A 23,841-nucleotide genomic window follows, 5' to 3' on the forward strand; every position below is an offset into this window, starting at 1 on the left:
CTTCTGTCAGGATCCATTTTCCTCCCTGTGTCTAAACTTCTTCCACCTGACTGACTTCTACTTAGCCTCTAAAAACTTGTTTAAATCTCTTCTATCCTAAAAGTATACTGTCCTCAATTTTCTCTCAACCCTGTTCTTTCTGGCAACAACTCATTGTCATTTCTTACCTTTATTGTCAAACTTTTTGAAAGAGTTTGCGTACACTGTTTGCCTTTATATCCTTTTATTCAGTCCTCGACTTTATTCTTATAGGCACCACTCGATTGAAATTGTAAAGTATTTGACCTCTTTGCAAAATTGGACACTCTTGATTTACTTAAAATCAACCTTTAAAAGCTAAAAAAAAAAGTTTTGATTAAGGATGTCTATGTAGTGTAAACAGTCAAATAGCATGCTGCGAAGCTAATGGAAAAAGAGCAGTGCTCTTCTTTACCTCTTCTGATGCATGATTTCCACAACCCAGCGGCAACCACTTGCAACCTTTTACGTATTTCTTCTGTTATTTATTTCCTTATATCTATATTAATGTGTTTACACTGCTGTTTATATTACACCGGTCACACTAAGTTCATACACATATATCAGTTTTATTCCATTTTCCTCCAGGTTTCCAACCCTCCCACCCTTCGGATTTCTTTAGAGGTGCATTCAGTTTTTAAATTTAGGATTGCCCTTTTCTGTTGTTCATTTTTTTGAATTACTAATTCTTTAAAATTTATGTTTTGCAGAGCATCCTTTGAATTCTATTTTCTATTAGTGAAGGTTGGAAATGCATTCTTCTTGGACCAGGTTAAAAACTAGAAGCACGTATTGAACAGACGAACTTGTATCCTCTCTTCCCAACCACAGTCTCAAGAAACCTTTTTCTTTTGGCCTCACTGGCTATCTCGCTCATCTTTGTCCATGCCAAGCATGATCTCACCTACTGGCCTTTGTATTTCTTGCCCCGTCTGACTGGAATACCTTTTCATGGACTGAATGTTTTTGTTGCCCCCAGATTCACGTCAAAACCCCACCCCTCAGTGGGAGGTAATTCAAACTAGATGAGGAGCCTTCACCAATGGGATTAGTGCCCTTATGAGAGTAGAGAAAGAGCTTGCTTCTTTTTGCTTCCAGCCATCCAGGAACCAGGAAATAGGTCCTCACGAGACACTGAATCATCAAGCTATTCCCTTATTATCTCTTCTAAGAGTTTATAGTTTTAGCTCTTATATTTAGGCTCTTGATTCCTTTTGAGTTAATTTTTGTATGTGGTATAAGGTAAGGGTCCACTTCATTCTTTTGCTTGTGGATATTTTCTTTAAAAAATTGTCCTTTCCCCCATTGAATGGTTTTGGTATCCTTATTGAATGTCATTAGGTGATGTATGCTAAGGTTTATTTTTGGGCTGTCTGTTCTATTTCATTGACCTATATGTTTGTCTGTGACAGTACCACACTGATTACCATAGCTTTGATATAAGTTTTGAAATCAGGAAGTGTGAGTCTTTTAACTTTGTTCTTCTTTTTCAAGATTGTTTTGGCTATTTGGAGTCCTTTGGGTTCTGTGTGAATTTTAGGATGGATTTTTGTATTTCTGTTGAAAAAGTCATTGGGATTTTGGTAGGATTCACATTGACCCTACAGATCATTTTTGGTGGTGTTGACTTCTTTTTTTTTTTTTTTTAAAGATTTTATTTACTTGACAGACACAGCTAGAGAGGGAACACAAGCAGGGGGAGTGGGAGAGGAAGAAGCAGGCTCCTGGCTGACCAGGGAGCCCAATGTGGGGCTTGATCCCAGGATACTGGGATCATGACCTGAGCTGAAGGCAGACGCTTAACAACTGAGCCACCCAGGCACCCCAGTGGTGTTGACTTCTTAACAGTTGTCTTCCAGTTCATGAACACAGGATGCCTTTCCATTTATTTATGTGTTCCATTATCTCTTTTAGTAGTGTGTGTAGTTTTCAGTGAACAACTAAATCTTTTGCTTTGTTAGTTAAGCTTATTTAGAATTGTTAATTTCCTTTTAGGATTGTTCATTGTTAGTATATAGAAAGCAATAATTTTGGGGGGGTGTTATTTTATATATGGAATCAGTGAATTACTTCATCTTCTATCAGTATTTCAGTAGCAGTCAAGTGATTTGAACTGAACTTGAAACTAAAAAATCAGAATAAATGATAATTTCTGAATTGAATCCAAGTACTAGCTTTTTACTTAATCTTCATTAATCAAACTAAGGTTTAAATTTATCTAAGTGTACTAATTTGAAACTCTGTAGACATGGTTGAATACCAGCAGATCAAAATAACCTTCGAAACAGTTCTGTTTGAGGTCTTTAATGTCATTAAGTAAGAGGTTCTGAAAATGATATTTCTGAAATATGATGGAGATCATGTAGCTCTTATTGTGACTTATTGATGCTTCTCTAGAAGTTGCTGGAAATGTAATAGGAATGAATGTTTTTTACAGTTTGGAGGGGGTATACAATTGAGTACAGATTATGAATGATGTATTTTTGCTTTTTTAATTCACAGGCCACAGAAACACTATTTAGAATGGCAGTAGCAAGAGGAACCATCACAACATTAAGAAATGGAGAAGTAAGATGAGAATTTTGACATAAATATTATTTATTTCATAGTATGCTGTTTTTAGAACATAAAATGTAGTGAATTCTGTGATACTTTATATAACAAATTGAGAAATACATGATATACATAATACTGAGTGAATCTGACCTATAAATCTGTTTTAGTTAGGTCATATTGGAACCAGATCTTGGGTTGAAAGCAAATTGCTAACTCTTTTAATATTTGGTTACCAATTGCTTTTACTCTTAAAAGAAGATGACAATTTACTTAATAATAACTTCTGCATATATATATATATATATTTAGTGAAAATAATCCTGTGCTTTTTCCTTTCTTTTTATTCTGTGTTCTACAGATCTGATACTTCTTTCTTAGGATAAAATAATTTGTAATGTTGACATTTATCACAGAGAGAGAAACAAGAGAGAGAAGGTGGGAGAAATGGAATTTAGTCTGTTTGTTTTATAGTTGAGGCTCACTTAAGATTCTAAGTTTTCACTTTTCTAAATGCTCCTACCAATTCTTAAAAAAATGCTACTACTGAAATAAATTTTCATTCCAGAATTATTACCAGCCTGATTACCACTCTGTCTGCCTTTTCTTAATTCACTTTCTCACTAAGACATACTTAAGTTGAGGTTGAATATGATGTCACGTTGCCATGTTCCTTTTTCTATTCTACTAGCAAATACTTAAGGATAAAATATAGAATAGTTCCTTATTCTAGAATTAAATTCTGTGTTATTTAATGTAGTATTTATAATTCAGTAACCTAAATATTTAGTAGAAGTGACTGAATATCTGAGGAGTTAACTGAAATTGTATTATTGTATGATTATAAATTTTATCGATTGCTATATCTGCTTGTTAGGTGAAAATGTACAATCATTTGGAAATCATATACTCTTAAATGTTGAATTGTATATTGGCAAGGCACTTTGGAATTAACTTGTAATATATATTTTGTCTATGAAAAAGACTTAACTGATCCCTTTGTATTCTCAACAAACTGCAGTATGTGGTGCCATTTTGAGAAGAAAAATATTCCCATTAATAAAGTCAGACATATTAGTCTGCCTAGAATATGTCAAAATGAATTTCAGATTTTAGTAATTGCTATGTATTTTCTTTTGGGGGGGGCAATGCATTTTTGAACTTTATTTTCTGTTGTAGAAGGTTGGGGAAATGTATGCAAGACAGTTTTAAAAGTAATCTTTTGAGCATATCAACACATTGGATATGTACATATTTTATATAATGGAGAGGAAGTAGTTAAAAAAGCTGGCTTTTGATCCATTTCTTCCTCCCAGTTACCAGTTACTGGGGATTGCCACAGGTTACTAACCTCATTAAGAGGTATTAATGTTGGACAGAGGTTATTTTGTTTTTGTTTTTCTTTTTTTAAGATTTTATTTATTTATTTACTTGAGAGAGAGAGAGAGTGTACATGCTCAAGCTGGGGGGTGGGCAGAGGGAGAGGGAGAAGCAGACTCCCTGCTGAGCAGGGAGCCCAATGCGGTGTTCGATCCCAGGATCCTGAGATCATGACCCCAGCCGAAGGCAGACGCCCAACCAGCTGAGCCACGCAGGCGCCCCTTGGACAGAGTTATTAAGCACTCTGTGACTTTCAGTTTCTAAAGTGAGGTTAAAACTGTTAAGATGCACATTTTTTCTTTTACATTTTAAGATCTCTGAAAATGGTATGTGTTTTCTAATCAGTGATACCTCATAGTAATTGTGAGATTTCTTATAAGTCTCTCATATGTTAGAGTTGATAAAATACAATATTTTGTAGTTTAAAAAATACAGTGACGTGTAGTAAGTATTCAGTAAATGGTAGTTAGGATAGGCTACAAAATAGTTTTAATTTAATTATTTGACTTGGAAAATATAAAATTAAGACAAAACAAAACAAAGATATTACTAAATATGTGTATATACAAGTGGCATAGATTTTTGGAGCTGCTGGGCTAAGTGCTATGGAAATAGATGATATAACATGGTTCTTGCCTTTAGAGGTGCTTACTCTCCAGTTGAGGAAACAATTGCATGAATACCTGGAAAATCTGGTAGAGAGTAGAAAATGCTTAGTTCTATTGAGTCTGGAAATAACTAGAGCCCAGATTCCCCTTGGAATGTGCTAAATTTTAGTATCAAGGCAACAATAGAGAATTCATTTGGGAGTAGGAGAAAAACTAAAAGGTTAACAATTTAATGGATTATTTAAACAGAAGCTGAAATCACCATATTTGTCATAGTGGAAAATTTATGAAATGCTAAGGGAGGAGAAGGGTAAGCAGTTTACTTGTCCTAGGGCACTTAAAAAATTGTTCTAACCCATTACTGTGAAAATTTCTGTTAAGCAGAGATTAAGAAATAACTCCATGACAATGCTATCAAGTAGGAAGAATAAAGACTGGCATATCCAAATTACGAAAAGATCAGTCTTTGAGTACGTTATTGACTGGTTGCACGATTACACTGAACTTTGCTTATCTACCCTTCCCTGTGTTCTGACTCTAAGCCTATACTTTGTGTTATTGGGCATTTCTACTTGGATGTTTTAAGAAATGTTGAGACCAGAAAACATGATTCCTCTCTCAGAAAATAAGCAGATAGTTTTTGAAGGAGTTTGAAACTGACTTTATAAGTTACAGTGAATCATTGGAGGATAAGCAAAGGAGTGACACATTATCTTTTTTAATATCTTCATCACAACTCTGCAAGGGGGAAATTATTAGTCTCATTTTATAGGTAAAATGCGGCTCAGAGGATTTAAACATTTTGCCTGTGATCAAACAGCTAGGAAATGGGAGAGCTAGGATCTGAGCGCCAGTCTGACTCTTAACACCCATTCATTCCACTATACAGTATAATATCCCTCAATTTAATTCACTTACCTAAAGTTTTCTAATTATTCAGTTATCCTATAGCTTGACAACTGAAAAATAGCAGAGTAGCTAAGACCTCTAAGATTATGTAATCAGCCATAATTTTTTTAATGCATTCTGATTATCAGTGTTCCCTCTTCTTTTGTATAGAGAAATATGTGGTTTAAAATGAATGGAGAAAAATACTGACCCTTCACAGTTCTGTTTAGTCACTAAATGTCTAACCATGTTGATATGTTCTTTGTACACTCTTGTATGTGGGCTGGATCTTTTTTATCTTAATTAAATTACATAGGTTAGGAAGCAGTTTTTTTGGGTAGAATTTTTTTTAAAACTTACAGCATACAAATATTGTTAATTGACTATGTTACAAGCCTTGCAATGAGCTGTAGACTATTAGAGTTAAGTTTTGGGGGAGTCAAAAGTTATATGCAGATTTTTGACTGTGCTGGGGGTTGGTGTCCTAACCTCCACGTTGTTCAAGGGTCAGCTATAGTTGTTGGTTTTTTTTAATTCACATTTCCCTGAGAATTTACTATATGAATGCTTATATTGATTAAGCTAATGAATCAAGAATTAGTACTTTATCTCCCTCCCAAGTGGAATAGCCAGCTTTGTGTGCTGGAAAGGGCACTAGTCTGCATGCTAGTCCATGTGAGTTCTCGCTAGTCCATGTGAGTTCTCTTCCTGGCTTTGATAACTATGCAGTCTTGGACATTTTACTTAACTTCTCACAATTTCAGATTTGTACTTTAGAAAATGAATTGATTAGTTGATCTTTAAGGTCTTATATAGCTTTAACATTTTCTGCTTTACACAGGTTTGTATACCCCCCCTTGCCAGCCCCCCACCCTTTTTTTAAGTAGACTCTACACCCAGCGTGGAGCACAACTCAGGGCTTGAACTCACGACCCTGAGATCAAGACCTGAGCTGAAATCAAGAGTTCGATGCTTAACCGACTTAGACACCCAGATGCCACCCCCCCATTTTAAAAAATGTGGTTCTTTTAGCCTTTACTATACATGAGAACTGCCCATGGAGCTGTATAAAATTTAGGTGCATGGGCTCCATCCCCAAAGACTTTGTCCATTGGGTCAAGCTTAAGGCTCCAGTATCTGTATTTATTTAGATTTACTAACCTATTATAGAACTACTTATCTATTATACAGAGCTACTAAAATCTACTAATTTTAATGCCTAGCCACTGCTGTAAATTATTTTAAAGAAGTATTTTTCACTCTTACGTCTGAACCCAAGGAACACACAATTTAAGACGAAACAGATGAAGACATAGCAAGGAGTTTGAAGTGTATTTAAAGATTTTTATATATAAAGCAGAACACAGCAGCATGGTTTGTGGCTCTTTTGGAAAGAAGGATAGGTGATTTGACCCAGTATCTAGTTTTGTTTTATATCACTGTGTGGTATTAGGTATTCTGCATGTTTTTTTAGAATGGAAACTTTTTTTACCTTTCTGGAACATGCTTTACATAACTAATAGAGAATATTTTGTTTTAGTATAATTCCTGCAGTAAGGGTAGGAACTCTTTGGTATGGATTTCTGTTTCTTCAGGCTTAGCAACTGCCTAACACGTAATAAGGATCTTAGTATATGTCTGATGAACCAGTAATAGAGTTATTTAGAACTTATGTGGCAAATACCATTTCGATTTAATCAACTGTCAGTTTAAGATAAGTATAACCATAAATGCAGATTTATATGTATAATAAATACTGGGGCTATGTTATTTCAAAATGATGAAATTTGTAATACAATGATATATTTTTTTGACATCAAATTTTTTCATGAATTGACTATTTGAAGAGACTGAAATTTACATATTTGATATTCAGTCTTGTTCACAAAGTTACTGATTATTCAGATATTAAGATACATTTCCAACATTGTTGAAATTGTTAAAAATTGTATTCAATTCAGTCTAATACTTTAAGTATTTTTTCTTCTTTGTGAATGAAAATTCTTTATATAAAGAAATCTAGAAGTAAGCTTTCATACATTTATATTTTTACAATTGCATTTATTTTTTTCTTAAATATTTTATTTGTTTTTACTATTTCTCTTTTAATACCACCTAAGGAACTATGTTCAGTCTTTAATAAGCAAAGTGTTAGTATTTCAAATAGTGAAGTCTGTGGCCTGGTGCCCAGTGAATGCCAGGAACTAGTGGCTTGTAAAATCTGATCAAATGAATAAATATTTATTGAGAGCATCTTAAAGACAGATCTGACACATGGCACTAGTGTCCCTTCCCTTCCTTTTTAGGTGCTGGGTTGTAATAAAACTAACATGGTTTCTGCTCTGAGGAAGCTTTATATATAGTCTAGTGGCTGAGTCCATAACTTGCCACTTATGACCTTACTACTCAGTGTGTTCTTCTGTAAATAGGGATAAATGCATCCACTTGGTGCATTACTTTGTAAGAAACCAATGAGATAATATGTATAAAGCAGTTAGCACAATATCTGGCACAATGTAACCCTATTAGAATTTAGCCTATCCTAAATTGTAACTTTTTTTTTTTTAAGAGCGAGAGAGTGGGGGTGGGGTGGGGAGAGGGGCAGAGGGAGAGAGAGAGAGAGAGAGAAAAGCTTAAGCAGGCTTCATGCCCAGTGCAGAGCCTGAGGCAGGGCTCAATCTCATGACCCAGAGATCATGACCTGAGCTGAAATCAAGTCAGATGCTTAACTGACTGAGCCATCCAGGTACACTGATAACTTTTTTATTTAATTAAATACGATTGAGCATTTTCTATATTACTGTGAGTATATGGAGATTATTGGACTGTGGTTATTTATAACAGTGTGTGAACTGAGAATTGGTAATGAAAGACAGACTTTAAATATTTTGGTCAGCCAGAGGGAGGAAAGATGGCAGAGGAGTAGGGGACCCTATTTCAGTTGGTCCCCGGAATTGAGCTGGGTATCTACCAGACCACTCTGAGCACCCACGAAACCAGCCTGAGATGTAAGGAGATCTGAATCTCTACAAACAGAGTATCGCAGGCGGTTGGTTTTGAGGTACAAAGCGGGGAGCCGTGATTCCGCGGGCAGATATTGGAGGATAAACGGCAGCGGGAGGGTGCCTGGCCGGCCGTAGGGATTCTACACTGCCGGTGAGCTACAGCCTCGCGCGCTGGGGACCGGGCACAGACTTGCAGACCGGTAGCGGTGGGGAAAGGAATTTAGGGCAGCCCCCGGGGCGGAAACCCAGAGCGGCGGGGTTGCGCCTGAGAACTGCAGCCCCCGGGACGGAAACCGGAGCGGCGGGGTCGCGCGCGTGAACTGGGAGCGGCTGGCGGTTTTAGAAGCACACAGGGCAGAGATGTGCCCCAACCTGGAGGCAGGACTGGGAACGCTGCGGAGGGGCGCACAACCCAGGCCACTGCAGTTTATAGCAGCACGGACAGAAAAGGAGACGGTGTGGCCTGGAGAGCTCACTGAAGAACAGACTGCGATCTCTCTGCTCTGAGGCAGAGGGTTGGAAACGGTCTCTTCTGCTCTGACTCGGGGAAGAGACGCGGAAAGCCGCCAGACAACAAAAGCCCCCAAAACTGATTCCCGCTGAGCCCATCCCTCACCACAGGTGGGCAGGGCAACTCCGCCCAAACAGGGTTGCCTGAGTAACAGCGGGGCAGGCCCCTCCTGCAGAAGACAGGCTGGGAAAACAAGAGGCCAGCAACCCTAAGGTCCCAAGAAAACAGGTGCACCTTGCTTGGGTTCTGGTCAATAATTTGGACTCTATACATTCCCTCAAACACCCATCGACAGAATGACTAGGAGGAGGAGCCCCCCAAATAGAAAAGACTCAGAGATTATGACTTACGCTGCAGATTTATAAATGCATGCAGATATAACCAAGATGTCGGAGATGGAATTCAGGCTAGCAATTGTGAAGACAATGGCTAGAATGGAGAAATCAATTCATGGCAACATAGAGTCTCTAAGGGCAGAAATAAAAGGTGAATTGGCAGAACTTAAAAATGCTATCAATGAGATCCAATCCAATCTAGATAATCTAACAGCTAGGGTGACTGAGGCAGAAGAGAGAATAAGCGGCCTGGAAGACAATATAGTAGATAAAAAGGGAAAAGATGAGGCAGGGAAAAACAACTCAGAATCCATGAAAATAGAATCAGAGAAATAAGTGACACAATGAAGCATTCCAATGTCAGAATAATTGGAATCCCGGAGGGAGTGGAGAGGACTAGAAGATGTGTTTGAGCAAATCGTAGCTGAGAACTTCCCTAATCTGGGGAATGAAACAAACATTCACGTCCTAGAGGCAGAGAGGACCCCTCCCAAGATCAAGGAAAACAGGCCAACACCCCGGCATGTAATAGTAAAACTTGCAAATCTTAGAACCAAGGAAACCCTCTTAAGGGCAGTTAGGGGGAATAGATTCCTTACGTACAGAGGGAGGAACATCAGAATAACGTCAGACCTATCCACAGAGAACTGGCAAGCCAGAAAGGCCTAAAAAGACATATTCAGGGTACTAAATGAGAAGAACATGCAGCCAAGAATGCTTTATCCGGCAAGGCTTTCATTTAGAATGGATGGAGAGATGCAGAGCTTCCAAGACTGGCAGAAACTGAAAGAATATGTGACCACTAAGCCGGCCCTGCGAGAAATATTAAGGGGGGTTCTATAAAAGGAGAAAGACCCCAAGTGATATACAACAGAAATTTACAGGGACAATCTATAAAAACAACGTCTTCACAGGCAACATGATGACAATTAATTCATATCTTTCAATAATCTATCTCAACGTGAATGGCCTAAATGCTCCCATAAAACGGCACAGGGCTGCAGATTGGATAAAAAGACAGGACCCATCCATATGCTGTCTACAAGAGACTCATTCTGACTCCAGAATCGATCACATCCTAGGTCATAAATCAGGTCTCAACCGGTACCAAAAGATTGGGATCATTCCCTGCCTATTTTTGGACCACAATGCTTTGAAACTAGAACTCAATCACAAGAGGAAAGTCAGAAAGAACTCAAATACATGGAGGCTAAAGAGCATCCTACTAAAGAATGAATGGGTCAACCAGGAAATTAAAGAAGAATTAAAAAAATTCATGGAAACCAATGAAAATGAAAACACAACTATTCAAAATCTTTGGGATGCAGCAAAGGCAGTCCTAAGAGGAAAGTATATAGCAATACAAGCCTTTCTCAAGAAACAAGAAAGGTATCAAGTACACAACCTAACCCTACACCTAAAGGAGCTGGAGAAAGAACAGCAAATAAAGCCTAAACCCAGCAGGAGAAGAGAAATAATAAAGATCAGAGCAGAAATCAATGAAATAGAAACCAAAAGAACAGGAGAACAGATCAACGAAACTAGGAGCTGGTTCTTTGAAAGAATTAACAAGATTGATAAACCCCTGGCCAGACTTATCAAAAAGAAAAGAGAAAGGACCCAAATCAACAAAATCATGAATGAAAGAGGAGAGATCACAACCAACACCAAAGAAATACAAACAATTATAAGAACATATTATGAGCAACTCTATGCCAGCAAATTAGATAACCTGGAAGAAACGGATGCATTCCTAGAGATGTATCAACTACCAAAACTGAAGCAGGAAGAAATGGAAAACCTGAACAGACCTATAACCACTAAGGAAATTGAAGCAGTCATCAAAAATCTCCCAAAAAACAAAAGCCCAGGGCCAGATGGCTTCCCAGGGGAATTCTACCAAACATTTCAAGAAGAATTAATACCTATTCTTCTGAAACTGTTCCAAAAAATAGAAATGGAAGGAAAACTTCCAAACTCATTTTATGAGGCCAGCATTACCTTGATCCCAAAACCAGACAAAGACCCCATCAAAAAGGAGAATTACAGACCAATATCCCTGATGAACATGGATGCAAAAATTGTCACCAAAACACTAGCCAATAGGATCCAACAGTACATTAAAAGGATTCTTCACCACGACCAAGTGGGATTTATCCCTGGGCTGCAAGGTTGGTTCAACATCTGCAAATCAATCAACGTGATACAATACATTAACAAAAGAAAGAACAAGAATCATATGATCCTCTCAATAGATGCAGAAAAAGCATTTGACAAAGTACAGCATCCTTTCTTGATCAAAACTCTTCAGAGTATAGGCATAGAGAGTACCTACCTCAATATCATAAAAGCCATCTATGAAAAACCCACAGCGAATATCATTCTAAATGGGGAAAAACTGAGAGCTTTTCCCCTAAGGTCAGGAACGCAGCAGGGATGTCCACTATCACCACTGCTATTCAACATAGTATTAGAAGTCCTAGCCACAGCAATCAGACAACAAAAAGAAATCAAAGGCATCCAAATCAGCAAAGAAGAAGTCAAACTCTTACTCTTTGCAGATGATATGACACTTTATGTGGAAAACCCCAAAGACTCCACCCCAAAACTGCTAGAACTCATATAGGAATTCAGTAAAGTGTCAGGATATAAAATCAATACACAAAAGTCAGTGGCATTCCTATACACCAACAACAAGACAGAAGAAAGAGAAATTAAGGAGTCGATCCCATTTACAATTGCACCCAAAACCATAAGATACCTAGGAATAAATCTAACCAAAGAGGCAAAGGATCTGTACTCAGAAAACTACAAAACACTCATGAAAGAAACTGAGGAAGACACAAAGAAATGGAAAAACGTTCCATGCTCATGGATTGGAAGAACAAATATTGTGAAGATGTCAATGCTACCTAGAGCAATCTACACATTCAATGCAATCCCCATCAAAATACCATCCACTTTTTTCAAAGAAATGGAACAAATAATCCTAAAATTTGTATGGAACCAGAAAAGACCCCGAATAGCCAGAGGAATGTTGAAAAAGAAAAGCAAAGCTGGGGGCATCACAATTCCGGACTTCAAGCTCTATTACAAAGCTGTCATCATCAAGACAGTATGGTACTGGCGCAAAAACAGACACATAGATCAATGGAACAGAATAGAGAGCCAAGAAATGGACCCTCAACTCTATGGTGAACTCATCTTTGACAAAGCAGGAAAGAAAAATTAAAAAAAATAAAAAATAAAAAAGAGACTCATTCTGAACCTAAAGATACATCCAGACTGAAAGTGAAGGGATGGAGATCCGTCTTCCATGCCAGTGGACCTCAAAAGAAAGCTGGGGTAGCGATTCTTATATCAGACAAATTAGATTTTAAACTAAAGTCTGTAATAAGAGACACAGAAGGACACTATATCATACTTAAAGGGTCTATCCAACAAGAAGATCTAACAATTTTAAGTATCTATGCCCCCAACATGGGAGCAGCCATCTACATAAGCCAACTGTTTTCCAAAATAAAGAGTCATATTGATAACAATACGTTAATTGTAGGAGACCTCAATACTCCACTCTCAGCAATGGACAGATCATCTAAGCAGAAAATCAACAAGGAAACAAGAGCTTTGAATGATACATTGGACCAGATGGACCTCATAGATATTTACAGAACATTCCACCCTAAAACAACAGAATACTCATCCTTCTCAAGTGCAATGGAACTTTCTCCAGAATAGACCATATACTGGGTCACAAATCAGGTCTCAACCGATACCAAAAGATTGAGATTATTCCCTGCATATTCTCAGACCACAATGCTGTAAAACTGGAACTCCATCACAAGAAAAAATTTGGCAGAAATTCAAACACTTGGAAGCTAAAGACCACTCTGCTCAAGAATGTTTGGGTCAACCAGGAAATCAAAGGAGAACTTAAACAATTCATGGAAATCAATGAGAATGAAAGCACATCAGTCCAAAACCTATGGGATACTGCAAAGGCGGTCCTAAGGGGGAAATACATAGCCATCCAATCCTCACTCAAAAAAATAGAAAAATCCCGAATTTACCAACTAACTCTACACCTTAAAGAACTAGAGAAAAAGCAACAAACGATGCCTAAGCCACACATTAGAAGAGAAGTAATTAGAGCAGAAATCAATGAATTAAAAACCAGAAACACAGTAGATCAGATCAACGAAACTAGAAGTTGGTTCTTTGAAAGAATTAATAAGATCGATAAACCACTGGCCAGACTTATCCTAAAGAAAAGAGAAAGGACCCAAATTAATAAACTTATGAATGAAAGGGGAGAGATCACGACTAACACCAAGGAAATAGAAACAATTATTAGAAATTATTATCAACAACTATATGCCAGTAAACTGAGCAATCTGGATGAAATGGAGACCTTCCTGGAAACCTATAAGCTGCCAAGACTGAAACAGGAAGAAATTGACAACCTGAATAGGCCAATAATCAGTAACGAGATTGAAGCAGTGATCAAAAACCTCCCAAAAAACAAGAGTCCAGGGCCTGATGGATTCCCTGGGGAATTCTACCAAACATTCAAAGAAGAAATAATACCTATTCTACTGAAGCTGTTTCAAAAAATAGAAGGAAAACTTCCAAACTCATTCTGTGAGGCCAGGATTACCTTAATCCCCAAACCAGGCAAAGACCGCATAAAAAAGGAGAATTTCAGACCGATATCCCTGATGAATATGGATTCCAAAATCCTCAACAAAATCCTAGCTAATAGGATCCAAGAATACATTAAAAGGATCACCCACCATGACCAAGTGGGATTTATCCCCGGGATGCAAGGATGGTTCAACATTCGCAAATCAATCCATGTGATAGAACACATTAATAAGAGGAGGGAGAAGACCCATATGGTCCTCTCAATTGATGCAGAAAAAGCATTTGACAAAATACATCTTTTCCTGATTAAAACTCTCCAGAGTATAAGGATAGAGGGAACATTCCTCAAGTTCATAAAATCCATCTATGAAAAACCCACAGCGAATATCATCCTCAGTGGGGAAAAGCTGAGAGCCTTTCCCTTAAGATCAGGAACATTCAAGGATGCCCACTCTCGCCGCTATTGTTCAACATAGTACTAGAAGTCCTAGCAACAGCAATCAGACAACAAAAAGAAATAAAAGTTATTCAAATTGGCAAAGAAGAAGTCAAACTCTCTCTTTTCACAGACGACATGATACTTTATGTGGAAAACCCAAAAGATTCCACCCCCAAATTACTAGAACTCATACAGCAATTCAGTAATGTGACAGGATACAAAATCAATGCACAGAAATCAGTTGCTTTCTTATACACTAACAACGCAACTGTAGAAAGAGAAATTAGAGAAATGATTCCATTTACAATAGCACCAAAAACCATAAGATACCTCGGAATAAACCTAACCAAAGAGGTAAAGGATCTATACTCTAGGAACTACAAAACACTCATGAAAGAAGTTGAAGAAGACACAAAAAAATGGAAAAATATTCCATGCTCATGGATCGGAAGAATAAACATTGTTAAAATGTCTATGCTACCCAGAGCAATCTATACCTTCAATGCCATCCCGATCAAAATTCCAATGACATTTTTCAAAGTGCTGGAACAAACAATCCTAAAATTTGTATGGAATCAGAAAAGATCCCGAATCACCAAGGAAATGTTGAAAAAGAAAAACAAAAGTTGGGGGCATCACGTTGCCCGATTTCAAGCTATATTACAAAGCTGTGATCACCAAGACAGCATGGTACTGGCACAAAAACAGACATATAGACCAATGGAACAGAATAGAGAGCCCAGATATGGACCCTCAACTCTATGGTCAAATAATCTTTGACAAAGCAGGAAAAAACATGCAATGGAAAAAAGACAGTCTCCTCAATAAATGGTGCTGGGAAAATTGGACAGCCACATGGAGAAGAATGAAACTTGACCATTCTCTAACACCATTCACAAAGATAAACTCAAAGTGGATGAAAGACCTCAATGTGAGACCGGAATCCATCAAAATCCTACAGGAGAACATAGGCAGTAACCTCTTTGACATCACCCACAGCAACTTCTTTCAAGATACATCTCCAAAAGCTAGTGAAACAAAAGCAAAAATGAACTTTTGGGACTTCATCAAGATAAAAAGCTTCTGCACAGCAAAGGAAACAGTCAACAAAACAAAGAGGCAAGCCACAGAATGGGAGAAGATACTTGCAAATGACACTACAGATAAAGGGCTGGTATCCAAGATCTATAAAGAACTTCTGAAACTCAACACCCAAAAAACAAATAATCAAGTCAAAAAGTGGGCAGAAGATATGAAAAGACACTTCTCTGAAGAAGACATACAAATGGCTAACAGACACATGAAAAAATGTTCATCATCATTAGCCATCAGGGAAATCCAAATCAAAACCACATTGAGATACCACCTTACACCAGTTAGAGTGGCAAAAATGGACAGGGAAAGAAACAACAAATGTTTGAGAGGTTGTGGAGAAAGGGGAACCCTCTTACACTGTTGGGAATGCAAGTTGGTACAGCCACTTTGGAAAACAGTGTGGAGGTGCCTCAAAAATTTAAAAATAGAGCTACCCTATGATGCAGGAATTGCACTCCTGGGGATTTACCCCAAAGACACAGATGTAGTGAAAAGAAGGGCCATATGCACCCCAATGTTCATAGCAGCAATGTCTGCAATAGCCAAACTGTGGAAAGAGCCGAGATGCCCTTCAACAGATGAATGGATAAAGAAGATGTGGTCCATATATACAGTGGAATATTGCTCAGCCATCAGAAAGGATGAATACCCAACTTTTACATCAACATGGGTGGGACTGGAGGAGATTATGCTAAGTGAAATAAGTCAAGCAGAGAAAGTCAATTATCATATGGTTTCACTTATTTGTGGAACATAAGGAATAGCATGGAGGACATTAGGAGAAGGAAGGGAAAAATGGGGGGGGGGATTGGAGGGAGAGATGAACCATGAGAGACTATGGACTCTGAGAAACAAACAGGGTTTTAGAGGGGAGGGGGAAGGGGGGATTGGTTAGCCCGGTGATGGTTATTAAGGAGGGCACGTACTGCATGGAGCACTGGGTGTTATACGAAAACAATGGATCGTGGACCACTACATCAAAAACCAATGATGTATTGTATGCTGACTAACATAACATAATAAAATTTTTAAAAAAATAAAATAAATATTTTGGTCAGCCTATATTGCCAGTGCTCTCAGTTGTCTCGTGCCAGTAGTTTATTAATATACAGAATATATGTTTAGTTACAGACTTGAAGTCTCCTACTCAGCCACATTCTGCTGGTCATGATTTTGTTTCCACACATAGAATAAACATAGCAGGAGGAAGTGTGATGGTAGAAAAGCCAAAATTCACCAATAAACCTAAGAATTCTATTAGAATAACAGGGTAAAGTCATTACATATTGGAAACTTAGTTTTGATAATTTCAAGTCTTAGTGGTACAAAAGGTCCACTGTGAATGGTGAGACCCTGACTTTGCAGAAGTGCAGATTAAGGCTCAGTTGATCCTGTCAAGGAAAATTGGCTTATCTCTTCTGCAAGAAGACCTCTGATTTATGAACTGTATTTTAACAGGAAGAAAATATTAAGGTGCTTTATACATGTCCATTGCCATTTGAAATATAGTCTTTGTTAACTTGATTAGCTTCCTCCCATATCCCCATATCATCTAAGGAAAAAAAAAAAGAAAAGAATTCTGACCATTCTAGAATGTTCCTGAATAACTCTTTCAAGTTTATTGTTTTTTTCTTCTGGGAGTGATTTCCAAATTGTATCTTTATTGACAAGCCATACAAATGATCTGTTAGAATTTAGCCTAGAAAAGTTACTATGTTTCTTCCTTTCAAGCAGTATAGCTTTTAAAAAAAGCATATAGGGAAAATGGTTAGCATCCTTTAGAAAAGGAGAGAAGAAATAAGTATGGAAAATGATCTAGAGAGAAAGGTTAGGACTCAAAGAGTATTTATAACAAGCAACGTAATGCAGGGAAGTCCCAAAGCTTTCTCTAATGAGGTGGGAAGAAATGAGTTTTGAAAGCAGAACAGAAAGTTGGAGACAGCTGAAGCCAGTGGACATTACTTTAGGGTGATGAAACATTCAGAGGCTTCAAAGAGGTTGTGGGATTGCTATCTTGCTCATTTAAAAAAAGGCTTCTTAACAGCCATCAATCTGGGTGGTTTAGATATTGAACTGGCAGAAGCAGAAGACTGGTTTATGTAGCATCTCGGTGTGTGTTTGTGTGTGTGTGTATGTGAGTGTATGTGTGAGTGTGTGTGTGTGTGTATATGTGTGTGTGTATATATATATATATATATATATATATATATATATATATGGTTTTTTTCAGTTTTCTAATTCCATGAATCAAAACAGCATGTTATATTTTGGCAGGTGCTTGGAAAGTTCAGAACCCATGCCAGAATTACATCATAAAACATTGAGCTTCAGAACTTGTCTTTTATTCTTGCTGGAATATTTTATCTTTGTCACTAAATCTCCTTTAAGTGGCTCATCATGTTACTATGCTGTGGCACTGTTACGTACTCCTGGTGAACAGAGTTTATTTGGAAAATTCTGATGCAGACAAAGAAGGCCAGGAGCTATGCTGAGGTTTTAAAAATATCAGATCACAACGTTTAAGCTTGGTGGCCTTGTCTATACCAACTCTGCATGAGCCTTTCTATACCGAGATGATTATCTGTTCAAGTGCCCTTATTTTCTTCATAATAGGAACTCTGCTTTTAATTTAAATACAAAAATAAATGTGCCATAATTTTCTCCTTAAACAAAACAAACAGTATCTGGACAATATCTGGCTAAGTATGGAACACTTAGGTTTTATTTTTCAAAAATTGGAAGGGCTCTTAAGATAACATCAGTTTGTTTTGATCCTAATAGGAAGAGCTTTAGGCCAGGAAAACAATTATTTCCACATGGGTAAAGCCAGTCCCAGCTACCTCCCCTTCACCAATCCACTGAACTTAAACTTCCCTACCTTGGTTATAGAGCTAAATGTGGTTGAATGCATTAGAAAAGGCAGGCTCTATTATAAATATAAAGTCTTTAGATACACGGAAAATATTCTTTTGTACAAAGCATACTAAAGGAATTTTGTGTAAAATGTTGGGGTGAGATCACCAACAAGTAATTTAAACTCTTTGACTTGCCAAAGAAATGTAATTTTATACACACATATATGACCAATATAATATGTATCGTTTTGTTTGTACATCTTTTTTCTTTCTTTGTTGACTGTTGGCTGTATTGTCAATAGGTGAATTTGCTATCTAGTGACAAGTATTATTTGTGGGTTAGTAGGGATGTGTCCGATCAGAAAAGAGAGGATGTGTATTAAATGATGTGGTTAGTCTTTCTGGTGATCAGCCCTGACCCTAAATCTATCACTGTGAATCACCTCATTAGCATAACAGACACTCCTATCTTCAGGAAATTCCAAGGATTTTTGAAGTTGTGTACCAGAAACTGGGAACAGAGACCAGATTTGTTCTTTATAGGATAGCCTCTATAGATTTGTTTTTTCTGAAAATTTCATATACATGACTTCTTTCACTTAGCATGTTTTTGGGGTTTATCCATATCAGATTTTTCTTTTTCATAATTGAATAGTATTCCATTGCATAGATAATATTTTGTTTACCTATTAACCAGTTAATGAAGATTTGGATTATTTCCAGGTTTGGGCTATTATAAATAATACTTCTGTGAGTATCTTTGTGTTGACATATGTTTGTATGTCTCTTGGGTTGATAACTAAGATTGGAATTGCTAGGTCATCTGGGTAACTCTTTAAGAAAAAGTGCCTGTGCCATGTTACATTCCCAGGGGCAGTGGACAAGGAGTCCAGTTTATCAACATCATTGCCAAAATTTGGTATTATCAGTCTTTTTAATTATAGCCATTCTAGAAGTATGTGGTGGTATCTCATGGTTGCAATTTGCATTTCCCTAATGACTAATGATGTTGGGCATCTTTTTGTGTACTTATTAGTCATTTGTATATCTTTGAAGAAATGTCTATTAGAATATTTTTCCCATTTTTTCATTGGGTTTGTTTCTCATTATTGAGTTGCAGGAGGTGATTTTTTAAAAATTCTAGATACAAATCTCTTATTAAATATATGATTTGGAAAAAAAATTTTTTCCCAGTCTGTGGTCTTTCTATTTTTGTAAACAGTACTTTTGGAAAGTAAAAGTTTAAAGATTTTTATTTATTTATTTACTTATTAATATTTTATTTATTTGTCAGAGAGAGAGAGAGCACAAGAGGGGGAGTGGCAGGCAGAGGGAGAAGCAGGCTCCCCGTTGACAAAATTCTGTGCATTTTTCAAAACCCATGGAACTGTACACCATAAAGAATAAGTTTTATTGTATGTAAATGAAAAGATAAAGTTAAAATGACAAAAAAATGTGTATTGAAATAATACCATTAAGAATACTCTGGTTCTTATCATTTCTCTGGACTGTTGAAGATTAAGGAGCATAATTAAAGAGGCTGGTTCTACAGATTATTTCCTTTGTTTTCTTCCAGGATTTTTTTTTTTTTTTAACCTTTATGTTCTCTAGTTTCAAAATGATATGCCTAGGTGTAGTTTTTCTTTTGGTATTTATCCTACTTAGTGATTTTTGAGCTTGCTAAGTCTTTTGTGTCAGATTAATTTAGGAAATTTTCGGTTAATTGTTTCAAATATTTCTTCTGTTACGTTTTTTTCTTCCCCTTCTGGTATTCCTATAACATATACATTACACCTTTTGTAGTTGTCCACAGTCCTCAGATATTCTGTTCTGTTTCTTTCAGTCATTGTTTTCTTTACTTTTCAGTTTTAGAGGTTTCTTTTTTTTTTTTTAAGATTTTATTTTTAAGTAATCTCTATACCCAACATGGGGCTCGAACTCAAAACTCTGAGATCAAGAGTCGCATGCTCTACAGAGTAAACCAGCCAGGCACCCCAGTTTTAGAGGTTTCTACTGATGCATCCTCAGGTTCAGAGATTCTTAGCCATGTCCAGTCTACTAATAAGCCAATCAAAGGCATTCTTCATTTTTGTTACAGTGTTTCTTATCTCTAGCATTTCTTTTTTTTTTTCCTTAGGATTTCTAGCTTTCTGCTTACATTGCCCATCTGTTTTTGCATGCTGTCCACTTTGTCCATTAGAGCCCTTAGCATGTTAATCACAATTGTTTTAAATTTCTTGTCTGCTGATTCTGACATCTGTGCCATGTCTGGTTCTGATGTTTGCTTTGTAGCTTCAAATTTGTTTGCTTTCTAGTATGTTTTGTAATGTTTCTTGATAGCCGGACATGATGTCCGAGGTAAAAGGAACTGCTCAAATAAGACTTCAGTAATGTGGTGATGAAGTGTGGGAGCAGGTGAAACATTCTGTTGTCCTATGATTTGTTCTTCTAGTGAGCCTGTGCCGCTGGACTGTGAGCTTCACAGGTGTTTCTCATTTTTTTTCAGTTCCCTTAGGTGGGACAGGAGGGCTAATGTGGGCTGGAGTTGGGTGTTTCTCATCCCCTATATCATCAGTTAGGCTCTCATAATAACCCAGCAAGATAGGCTCTGGGTAACTAGTTTCTCCTGAGGGTAGGCCTTGTTAAGAACAGAGTTCTCTGGCTTCTTTCAAAATGGCTCTTTTTCCCTTCCCTCTGCTTAGAAGCACTAGGGGATTTTTGTCTGATATTTACTGTGAGAACCCGGTCAAGCTTGTGGAGGTAAAACTCACAAAAGTGTGAGCCCTCCTCCTGCCATGAGTGGGGTCCCCAGGAGTTTTTAACTCTCATGCTTGTTCACACAGAGCCTCCAGCAATTTAGTCAATTACAGGTTTTCCTACCCCAGTGCTGGTTCCTGTGGTTTCCACTCCTGAGTCTCTGCTGAGGTGAGCCGTGCCTCCCTGTATTCACCAGTCTGTTTCTCCAGTTTTGGGGCTAGTGGTTTGCCCTGTGTCCTCACCTCTTATGGATCCAAGAAGAGTTGTTGGTTTTTCAGTTTGTTGAACAGCTTTTTACTTGTTAGCATGGAGTGGTGACTTCCAAGTTCTTTATGTGTGGAACCGCAAACTGGAAGTCCCTCAGATTCTTTAAGGAGGATTGAGTCCTTGTACTCATTATTTCTATATGATGTTGAAATATTCAGTTTTCTTTTGAACAAAGCGTCCAATTTTTTTTTCTTTAAGACAGGATTGGTAACATGGAGTGTATTTGAAATGGGAGAGAGATAAGCCTTAGTATTTCTAATAAAGCCCAAGAAAGAAGTTGAAAATATTTGCCAAAAATAAAAACCAGAACAGAATTTTGAATATGTAATGATATTTAAGAGTATTAAAATGAAGTTTTATTTATTGCTTTTCCATGCAAACTTTCCAAGTTTACATGCCAAAAGGAAATGTATGTATGTTTTGTATTTCTTGTTTTTTTTTTAAAGATTTTATTTATTTATTTGACAGTGAGAGAGCACAAGCAGGGGAAGCAGCAAGCCGAGGGAGAGGGAGAAGCAGGTTCCCCGCTGAACAGAGGGTCCAATGCGGGGCTCGATCCCAGGACCCTGGGATCATGACCTGAGCTGAAGGCAGCTGCTTAACCGACTGAGCCACTCAGGCACCCCTGTATTTCCTGTTAATAGTAGGAATATACAGTGTACATTTTGTGACCTATAGGCTATTTTTTTTTTTTATTCTGTGTTCAAATTAGGAGGAGGAAAATAAACCAAAGTGCATTCTTGTGTGTGTGTTTAAGTTATAGTTCTTGTTCACTGCTCAAGTGGATTAGGTTGAGGTCTACAGACTCAAATAAGAATTCTCAGCTAGTGACCTTTTAGCTCCAGATCTTATTGCTCTGACAGCTATCCTAAAGTGTTATCTTGTGTTTTAAAAATATAGATTCTGCTGTCTTAAAAGCTGTTTTTACTTTTGGTTTGCATGGGTTTTGTCAAAGCTGTTTTGGCAGTTAGTTGTTTTTTTTTTTTTTTAAACCATTGCGTTGCATTTTCACCTAAATATTAAGTAGAAGAAAACCCTTGAAAAGAAAGTCAGCTTATATACTGGGTATATATTATTTTCTATAGTTTTCATAAACATGGTTTATTACTAAGGTACAGATATAAATTAACATTTTAAACAAATCAAATGTACTCAACGTGGTGAGACCAGTTGCTCCCAAAGAATTATGGTAAGACCATATGAAGGTGTTTTCCTTTTCTTGTGTTGCTGAGGCTGTGCAACAGTCTGGGGAGGCTAAAACCTGGACATTGTAGCCTATGACCATCACCACTGCCAATGAAAACGGAATCAAGATGTTTCCTTACCTCACAGACCACTGAAAGGCAGATGGTGGTATCTAGCCTGTGCCATGCCAAAAGACAATGAAAGATTCAAAAGCAAGTAAATATTTGTTGAAAACAAACTATGTGCCCAATCCTATTTCTTCCATTTCTCATATTCCAATCCCACTCATTCTTCAAGTGAGACCCATCACAATTGTTACCTCCTTTGTGAAGCATGCTTTGATTTCCCCAGCTGGAAGTCATTTTTTTCTTTCTCTGAAATATCACAGCACTGTATTTGTACTCTATAAAAACCTTTAGTATTTCCTGCATTAACATTTGTTACTTAGTTACTTGCCTTAGGTTTCCTGCTAGATTTAAGCTCTTCAAGGATGGTTTTTGTATCTGCTTTCCCTTTGTATTCTGTATAACGCTTAGTTACGGAATTCCAATTTACAGTCAGTGAGTTAATGGAAGACAAACTGAAGGTAAATTAAGAGGAGCAGACTAAAAATGGAAGTCCTCTTGTATGTATGTTTGTTTAAGTTACAGTTTCTTGTTCATTGCTTAGACTTATGACTGGGTGGAAGATTGTTCGATATAGCCTATAGTAATTGCCACATACCTGTTGCGATAAAATGATAAAAATGATAGCACCTTGATCAGAGTGCTGTGAATTGTAGGTGATGAGAGAGAGTTGTGTGCAGAAATTTAAATCTACTTAAATCTCCCACATGTAGGGCTGTGTCAGATAGTATTTCTGTTTGCTTTTCTATTTTTGGGTATTTGCTTATTAAAACGGTGGATTTTTTTTTTTTTTAAGATTTTATTTATTTATTTGACAGAGAGACACAGTGAGAGAGGGTACACAAGCAGAGGGAGTGGGAGAGGGAGAAGCAGGCTTCCCGCAGAGCAGGGAGCCCAACGCAGGACTTGATCCCAGGACCCTGGGATCATGACCTGAGCCTAAGACATCTGCTCAGTGACTTAGCCACCCAGGCGCCCCAAAACGGTGGATTTTAACATTAATGTGATGGGAATTTGTGAAGGTACTTTGCATCACTTTCTGCTTACTGATTATTTACTTAATGAAGATCAGATTGGCTTTAGGAAATATTTCTTTTGAACTGTGTTCTAGACATAGGGAAATGTAATGATAAATAAGACATGGCCCCTGCTCTTTGCATCTCATTTCATTGGGGT

The 23,841-nt window shown here is 37.4% G+C and overlaps 1 protein-coding gene across 5 annotated transcripts in view; it reads left to right on the top strand.

The window, feature by feature from the left end:
* TMEM135 (transmembrane protein 135) overlaps positions 1-23,841 on the top strand; it is a 241,943-nt gene that overhangs the window by 159,060 nt on the left and 59,042 nt on the right. For 2 of the 5 annotated variants that reach the window (XR_004298025.1, XM_032393609.1), the window contains one exon: positions 2,521-2,573. Coding sequence is in view for 2 of the 5 variants with exons in the window: in XM_032393606.1 (XP_032249497.1) it covers positions 2,521-2,586 (66 nt within the window). In the remaining 3 variants the exon portion in view is untranslated. Of the gene's footprint in view, positions 1-2,520; positions 2,587-23,841 lie in introns of those variants that run through there. The other 3 variants (XM_032393606.1, XM_032393608.1, XR_004298024.1) reach the window with 2 other exon arrangements.

Source organism: Phoca vitulina, unplaced genomic scaffold (genome assembly GCF_004348235.1).
Source record: "Phoca vitulina isolate PV1807 unplaced genomic scaffold, GSC_HSeal_1.0 scaffold74, whole genome shotgun sequence".
NCBI classification, from domain to species: domain Eukaryota; kingdom Metazoa; phylum Chordata; class Mammalia; order Carnivora; family Phocidae; genus Phoca; species Phoca vitulina.